Source organism: Solanum tuberosum, unplaced genomic scaffold (genome assembly GCF_000226075.1).
Source record: "Solanum tuberosum cultivar DM 1-3 516 R44 unplaced genomic scaffold, SolTub_3.0 scf00004, whole genome shotgun sequence".
In the NCBI taxonomy this organism is placed as follows: Eukaryota; Viridiplantae; Streptophyta; class Magnoliopsida; order Solanales; family Solanaceae; genus Solanum; species Solanum tuberosum.
Genome location: NW_006238930.1, coordinates 566,645 through 574,862, shown reverse-complemented (window position 1 = coordinate 574,862; position 8,218 = coordinate 566,645). Strand labels below are relative to the sequence as shown.

General features: G+C 34.1%; 2 protein-coding genes and 1 non-coding gene across 4 annotated transcripts; 1 reads left to right on the top strand and 2 right to left on the bottom strand.

Annotated features, from left to right (window-relative positions):
* Positions 1–147: 147 nt before the first annotated feature.
* On the top strand, positions 148–3,821 carry LOC102604994 (uncharacterized). 2 transcript variants are annotated; one of them, XM_006338196.2, is made up of 7 exons: positions 148–471; positions 1,041–1,259; positions 2,063–2,149; positions 2,535–2,681; positions 2,844–2,870; positions 2,956–3,051; positions 3,503–3,821. In XM_006338196.2, the coding sequence occupies exons 1-7, from the start codon at positions 268–270 to the stop codon at positions 3,701–3,703; spliced, it is 981 nt and encodes a 326-aa protein (XP_006338258.1). In that variant the 5' UTR covers positions 148–267; the 3' UTR covers positions 3,704–3,821. The 2 variants fall into 2 exon arrangements, with proteins under 2 accessions (XP_006338258.1, XP_015161898.1); XM_015306412.1 differs by having other exon boundaries at positions 2,956–3,031; positions 3,503–3,691.
* A 799-nt stretch (positions 3,822–4,620) lies between these two features.
* Positions 4,621–5,828, bottom strand: LOC102577592 (oxygen-evolving enhancer protein 1, chloroplastic-like; the record flags this gene model as incomplete). Its single annotated transcript, NM_001318542.1, is given in 6 exon segments — positions 4,621–4,626; positions 4,628–4,687; positions 4,689–4,732; positions 4,775–4,788; positions 4,791–5,288; positions 5,619–5,828. Coding segments are annotated over 6 exon segments (832 nt in total), but the record flags the coding sequence as incomplete, so codon positions are not given.
* A 314-nt stretch (positions 5,829–6,142) lies between these two features.
* On the bottom strand, positions 6,143–6,216 carry TRNAI-AAU (transfer RNA isoleucine (anticodon AAU)). Its single transcript has one exon. It is a non-coding gene; the product is annotated as a tRNA-Ile (tRNA).
* Positions 6,217–8,218: the final 2,002 nt, after the last annotated feature.

The following is an 8,218-nucleotide window of genomic DNA, read 5'->3' as shown; positions in this document are numbered from 1 at the left end:
AATGCCTTCACGGCCATAACCCCCCCCCCCCCCCACACCCCCCCCCCCCCCCCCCCCCCCCCCCCCCCGAGAGGTAAATATTTGATTTTAATTTACAGTAAACGTATGATGGGGATATTTTTAGTACTTACCATTTATTTCTAAAAAGTTTTAGCCAGATACGACGGGAGCCTTATCTTCGTGTGGCTGAAACTGTAGAAACCTTGTCTATTTCACTGTTTGTTTTTAATTAATTATACATTAATTCTGTAGTTTGCAGTTAGTTGAATGGGGAGTATTGCTTCATATTGTGGTGGATTGCTATGTTGTTCCCAGTTGCGATCGAGTAATTCAAGGATAGTTTCGGGATTATCGGTGTTGGAACAGGTGGATAAGGAGTTAATGAAGGGAGATGAAAGGGCTGCATTGTCTCTGGTGAAGGATTTGCAGGGCAAACCTGGTGGTCTTCGCTGTTTTGGCGCTGCTAGACAGGTTCGTTTTTGCAATCTTCTCTTCATTAACATTTTTTCTTCGGATCAATTCAGCAGGCACAGTCCCTACAAATTCATAATTCGGAGGATATATGATAGGTTTTCACTGTTTTTATTCTACATAGCAAAGTTTTAAGACGAGGATCTATCGGGAACAACTTTGGTACGGGTAAGGTCAGCCTACACACTACCCCACTTGTGGGTTACACTGGCTACGTTGTTGTTGTTCTGAGTTTGAGGCATTGTTGTATAGATGAGTTAAACCTATTTTCCTTTTGTTGGTTAATCTTTTTGCATTTGTTATAAGTTTTTAGTTATATGTAGATATAAATGGTTTGTAAGCAAGGGCGAAAGTTTACTTAGTTGTTAGTGATTAGCTGGGCTTAGTGGTAAACTATATCTAGTTAGGTTGAATAGTTAATCGTTACGATTTTATTGGACAGACATTGGCCTTGTATTCTCACAAATCTTCTGCTTTAAGCTTACAAGTTTATTGAAGAAACATTTACCTTGTAATTCTCTGAGCTTATGTAGGAAAACTGCTTTAACTTTATGTGTAGGTTCATGCAGGTACCACAGAGGCTGTATTCCTTGGATGAATTGAAGTTGAATGGAATAGAAGCCATATCTCTTCTATCACCAGTTGATGCCACCCTTGGAGCAATTGAAAGAAATCTGCAAATTGCTGCTATTTTAAGTGGTTCTGCTGCATGGTATGCGCTTGATTTGAGCCCACAACAGATCCTTTTTGTTTCTCTGGGGGTTCTGTTTCTATGGACTCTAGACTTGGTAAACTCTTAAGATGCCTGTCAATTTGACTTCTGGAATTTCTCTATGGCTGTTCATAGAGCATTTTTATATCTTTTCTTTAGAAATTTCTTGAAAATTTGTTCCGAAGGTCAGAGTCATGTTATTCACCAAGCAATTGATTTGCCGTGAGTTTTACAAGATTGATGGCTGCTTTTCTCCTGGAGAAACTCAAAGTTTAGTTTTACTTTAAACAAATTGATAGGAACAAAAACCGCATTTCTAGTGGTTACCAGCTTTAATTTTCGTCTATAGAAGATATTCTGAAAGAGATAAATCTACATCAGAGGGTTTAAAAGAAAATCTACAACAGAAGAGGGCAAGAACTGAATACCAACTGACATAAGAAAAATCACCAATATGACCAAAATCTCCAATATATTGCTCCTATAGCTTTACTCCAAAAGGGTTGTCAAAACTTATCTCATGCATGTCAATTTATGAAATCACTCTGTAAAAATTAAGCTTTCATGAAACAGTTACTATTGACATATCCAGATAAATAACACTTTTTCTTTCCCTGTGTTGCCATTTCTCTACGTTTGAAAATCACACTGGGGACATGCTTATGATAATTTGCTAGTTTCATGTTATGTCATATTTCAGGAATATAAAGGAGAACAATCTTAACCTTGTGATAACAGTTTACACTCTTGTTTATGTATATTTGACTGTTAGTCTACTTAGTGAGTCAACAGAGGTGAAAGTAAGAAGCCTAAAACATGGAGTTATGTGTTCTAAGACATTTCAAACATGATTACTGAGTTATTCATATTTGTGCATAGGTTTCTTTCAATGGAGGAGTTGGTACTTTGGTCCTTGACACAATTGGCCATACCTTCAGTCAGAAGTACCATAGCAGGGTTATTCAAGTGAGATTCATCACTCTCATTCTCTCTCTGTCTCCCTCTCTTCACCTACACATATGAATGCACACTAAAGAGTGTTTAGTTTTCAACTTTTCTCGAAAAAACAACTAAAAAGGCTCTAGTTTTCAACTCTCTTAGATTGTAACATCTTGCAAAAGACTTACAGATTGATTAATATTCAGAATTTGTTTCTTCATTTTCACTTTCTTGCTTCTTCTCAAAAATAATAATAATTCATGTTCCTGCTTGCAATGTCCTTGATACACAAGTATTTAATTTCCTTATCATTTACCTCTACTTTTCTCTCTTTGAAAGTCATTATTAGTTTGGCTTTTCTTTTCTGTGACTTGTCTTGTAACAAACTGTTCATTCCCCAATTCTGATCTAGCATGAAGCTGGGCATTTCTTGATTGCCTACTTGCTGGGTATTCTTCCTAAGGGGTATACACTCACCAGTTTGGATGCTTTGAAGAAGGAAGGATCGTTAAACATCCAAGCAGGAACAGCCTTTGTGGACTTCGAATTTATTGAGGAAGTAGGTAGTCTCCGATCAATTTTTTAACCTCCAGTAAAGCTTTTCAGTGTTGGTTGTTCCTTGAATATTGCTCTTTCTTCTCCTTTAAGCTTTCTGGGCTGGGCAATAATCATTTGTGTATAATTACTCTCTCTAGTTTGACCCTGATTTATTGCCGTGCAGGTAAATAGAGGAAAAGTAACAGCCACGGTATTGATCTCTGTCATAATTATCACGTATGTTTATTTCTGTGACCTGGTATATGATTCCTTCACTAATAATGCACTTCTAACAGATGCTGAACAGGTTTTCATGTATTGCGCTAGCAGGTGTAGCAACTGAGTATCTTCTGTTTGGGTATGCTGAGGGAGGTCTGTCTGACATTAATCAGGTTTATGTTATTCCTATGCCTCCTATAATCTGAATAAAATCCAACTTTCTAGGTTTATTTTGCTCAGTTCATATCTCAACTGAGTGGGACATCTAAATTAGGACATGACATCATATGGTACACTGAGAATTTTACTATTTGAAGTGCAATAAACAGCTACTGCAGTCCTTATATACTCTTCCTCTAAGAAGAACAGGAGCTATTAATAAGAGAAACTGCCATATTTCCATTAAACAATAGTGCTCCTACCTAGATTTATTGTAGATTGCTATTCACTTTCATGCATAAAGAGTTCGGTCTTCCACCTGCTACCTTTTTCTTGATGCAATTGTATAAGGCTGAAGTCCCTACATCCTTTCTCTAGATATTGTGCATTCGTTCAGTTTTCACCAAAATGATTGATTCTATACTAAATGTTAAACAAAGGCTAATAAAAATTCCTGCTTGACAGTTGGATGCATTACTGAAAAGCTTGGGATTTACACAGAAGAAAGCAGATTCTCAGGTGAGATGGGCTGTATTGAACACAATCCTCATTTTGCGACGGCATGAGAAGGCACGATCGAAGCTTGCAGAGGCAATGACTCGAGGGAAATCTGTGGGCGTCTGCATTGACATCATTGAGAAATCCATCAGCGATGATGATTTGTAGCTTCATATTTCTTAAGATCCACCATATAATTCTGATATCCCCTATGATACTCCTTCATTCTCTATATAAAGTGATAGTTTGTGTGAAAGTAAAATCAAGTTATTGCTTCTCGCCATAATTCTTCATACGCAAAACTTTGCTTGAGAAAGATGCAATAATGAGCTAACCAGTAACTTCACCATAGCGCTTATTCTTTGTACATGATACCATTATCTAGTAGGAATGTATAAATATTTATAAATGATCGTCTTCTTTGAGAACATGAGAATGACAATAATGCAACTTTAGATAAAAGGCATTTTCTGAAATCCTAAAAGATATAAAAACTATAAGCTGTATCTAAAGTTTTCGCGATAAATGGTGTTTCATATGAAATTAACGAGATACTGATTGATGGAAATCCATCTTAAAACTGTGAATTGAACCGTGCTGTTTGTCAATTGTCAGATTGGTAATTGGTAAGGATCACCATTTCATAGCCTTATCTGGATGTAGTAGTGTTTGACATCTCTCAACTGAATGGGTAAATGTCACTCAACAATACTTACTTTTGCCAAACACAGACAGATTCAACAATTATATCAGAGTCTAGGCAATATGGATTGCATACAACTTTATACTTTTTTGAGATGAACACTTGGCAAATCTAAGTAAATATCAGCATTTTGCAACTCACTATCTTAATGGATTATTACTTATACTTGGTAATATACAGCAAGATAGTTGTCTCATTCATTGTCCAATTGGGTCACAGAAAGTTTAAACCTTGTAGTAACTTATAACAAAATTAAAAACCAAGAAATCATTCACAAGGTCTAAGATCTCTCTATGATTCAAGCTGGGCATACCAGATACCCTGGATTTTTACATCCTTAGGAGTCTTTGCCCCCAGATCAGTATCAGATGGCTGAATGCTCTCAAACACTCCAATCACCTCACCAGTCTGTGGGTTGCTCTTGGTAACAGTAAATGTGATCTTTCCTGTTAGAGATGCGGTATTCTTTACGTTCTCTTTCTGGAGCTCCTCCTCATCTCCTCTGCCTCCAGCTGGCAATGCAACAGCATTGTCATAACCAGTGGATCCACCCCTGCCCTTTGGGTCAAGAAATGATGAACCTCTGTATGATGGCACAAGGAAGTCACCACTGAAGCTCTCAGGCTTTCCAGATGCCACAAGTTGTTTGATGGTGAAGAGGAAGGGAACACGCTCACCACCAGGAAGCTGGACAGTAACAGCAGCGTAATCAATTCCATCCTTCTCCTCAAACTTAACAGTGCCGTCAGGAGATACTTCAAAGGGTCCCTCAATCTCATCCAAAGTGTAGGTTAAGCGAGTCATAAGCTTGGTCTTTTGGAAGTCTGGGGCTGAATTTTTGCTTACGCCCTCTGCCTTGACGGTGAATGATGTTGGCTCTAAGCAGAACTTCTTGGCGTTGTATTTGCCTGACTTGAAGGCAAAGCTATCAACACCTCCATCTATGGTAGGGCACTGGTTGGCAGTTCCAGTTCCCTTTACTTCCATGTATGTCTTGCTCTGAATCTCGTCAAAGGTTAGACGTTTTGGAACTCCTTCAGCATTAGCTCCCTACATGATCAAGTTGCAAATCTTTAGAAATTTTCTCTCTTAGACACAGGACATCAAAAAAAGGACACAAAGCATAAAGCAGTTGATCACTAAAGGAACATGAACTATAGATGACAATATAAACATTCCAAAAATGAGCAGTTTTAAGTTACTCTATGAACCATCAAAGTCCAGATATAGAATTTTTGCTGCTATTTTACCTTCCTAGAAGATAATATAATATCATAGTGATTATAAGGCATGGTTGCTATTCTTACTAGTGTGTTCTATTTAACAGTTTAAAACGAGATGATTGCACAATTTAACAAAACAAAGACATTATTAACTTACTGAGACAACAAGGGCAGAAGTGGCAAGGGCAAATCCAGCAATCTTGGCAGCATCAGTACATTTCTGAGCAAAATCTTTAAGATCAGTTTGCAAAGAGCAAGAAAGCCTGGATGCAGATGGTTCAAGACCAAATGCCTTGCTCACACTTTGAGATGACCTCAATTGCAAGTTGTTTCTGGCAGAGACACCACCAACCTTAGTTGGTTGCATAAGAGTAGCAGCTGCTTGTAGAGAGGCTGCCATTTTGTTTTGTTTTGTTTTTCTGATCAGTTTTCTGCTGCTCTTTGTTTCTGTTTATTAGAAACTAACAAGTGTGACAGTTGGATGGTCAGATTGCAGAAATAATTTTTGGTGGTTTTGCTGTGGGTAAGATAAGATATAGGATAAGCTTTTCTTTCATTGGTTTCTTAGCTTGCCATGTGGCAATGTTAGTACTTTGGATGAAGATATACAACTCCTTCAATCTTGTATTTAAATTGATTGACAATCATGTTTTTGTTTGATACTAGCAATTAAAACAAAAATGGCCCATGCAGGTCTCGAACCTGCGACCTTCGCGTTATTAGCACGACGCTCTAACCAACTGAGCTAATGGGCCAGATGTCTAAAATGTTATCTTATTTTTATATAGACAAAATTAATACACTTCCATTTTTATCAAAATAAAATGTGAACCAAAATATAAAATTATCATAGCATGGAGGTCTAATAATTTTTTAATATTCAAATTAATCTGAATGGAGGGAGTAACAGAGAAGGAATCGGAAGTCTTAGTTAATTTTTGGCCCCAAATTTCTAAATATTCCTAACAAATTATTTATGGGTGAAGTTTCACTATGCATTTGGCCATATATTTTAGCAGAAATATTAGATTATTTCAAAAAATATGATTTATATTCATAAGTTCTAAAAGTTACTATAAATATCTTTAAGTTTGTATTGTCATTTTATGATAAAAGTATAAAACATGTTGCGTTGAAAAATAACCTTATAACAAAATTGATAATAATCAACTACACCAAAATAACAATATGGACAAGACTCAAGAGCAATACACCAATCACATATTCAAACTTGTCACTGATTCAAGATGAATTATAACTCATTAAAAACAAATTGTTTTTTTTTTGCCATGTTCTACATAGATAGCAAAAATGAAAGTTATTAGTTATTAATGGAGTAATTTGGTAGACAAATATTAGTTGAAATTAATAAATGATGGATATTTTCTTTTTATAAAAATATAAAATTTGGAATATTTTTTAAATTTTTTAAAATTCTCAAATATTAGAACTTGGCCATATACTATTTTTTTTAAAAATATTTTGGAACTTATGTTTTAATTATTCACTATTGGACAATATGTTTGGTCTGTGAAGAAGAAACTGAAAAGAAAAGTACTATATGACTCTGTATTACTATATATAATAAGTGAGGAGAATTTAACACCATTAATTACCTACTACTTTATTAGCCGAAAAGTTTGACCTCATTTGGGCCCATTTATTCTTTATATGTTTTCAATTTTCAATATATGTTGTCTATCTAATTCTTTTTTTCAACCTTTTATTTTAAACTTCTTGAAATTTAATTACCTATTTATTATTCTCTCTATGTACTTTTAATTGTTATGATTTCCTTTTTAGAGTCAAACTATAAGAATTTTAACTAATATTTTACAATGTGTTTTTTCATCATATTCATAGGCAAAAAATAACAATTTATATTACTTTTTGTATAGATTTTGCATATTTAAATTATTATTTTTAAAATATTGAATTAATACAATCTGATTTAACTTTGAAAATTAGTCAAATGGACTTTCAAAAAGCGCAACATGACAAATACAAGCGGAGAGAGTATATTTTAGCTACAAAATATATTAGAGGTACAACTTTTTAAAAAATTTAAATTTTTGTTGCGTTGACTCTTGAAATCTTATCATTGTCATATGAATTTGAACAAATTATATATTATTAAAAGTTACATAAAAGATGCTATAAATCACAATAATTATCAATTAAAAATATTTTTAAATCATATAAGAAATTTGGTTGACTAATTGGAATAGAATAAGTAACATGTACTATTTGAAAATAACGTCAAAATTTCTAGAATTCACAATAAACTAATTACTGAAAATATTTATGATTATTCACGTGAATTGAAACATGAGTAACCTATATTATTCAAAACTAACGCAAAATACTATAAAACACAACAATTTAATAACTTCAAATATATTTTTAAGAAAACATATAAAAAATCAACTGATCTTCAAATTCCATTTATATCACACAAATTAAAACAATTTTTTTTTATTGGGCCCGTACTGGCACGGGCACCAAATATCTATATAATATGTGTCACAAATGGAAAAGTCCCAATCAAGGAAGCAACATATATCATTTACAAATGACTTAAAAAACATTAAAAATTACAATAATTACCAATTTAAAAGCTATATAATACAATACGTTGACTCTCAGAATTCTAGCAGGCTCACATATATTGGGACAGAAAAAATAACACATATCATTTTAAAATTACCAAAAAAGTATTATAAATAATAATAATTAACAACTTAAAATATCTAAAAG

Bases quoted from the DNA above. Each gene is read 5' to 3' on its own strand.
- LOC102604994 (XM_006338196.2), top strand. From the start codon at position 268: ATGGGGAGTATTGCTTCATATTGTGGTGGATTGCTATGTTGTTCCCAG. The intron at 1,260-2,062 runs GTAAACTCTTAA...ATTTGTGCATAG, and splicing joins TTCTATGGACTCTAGACTTG to GTTTCTTTCAATGGAGGAGT. The intron at 3,052-3,502 runs GTTTATGTTATT...CCTGCTTGACAG, and splicing joins GTCTGTCTGACATTAATCAG to TTGGATGCATTACTGAAAAG.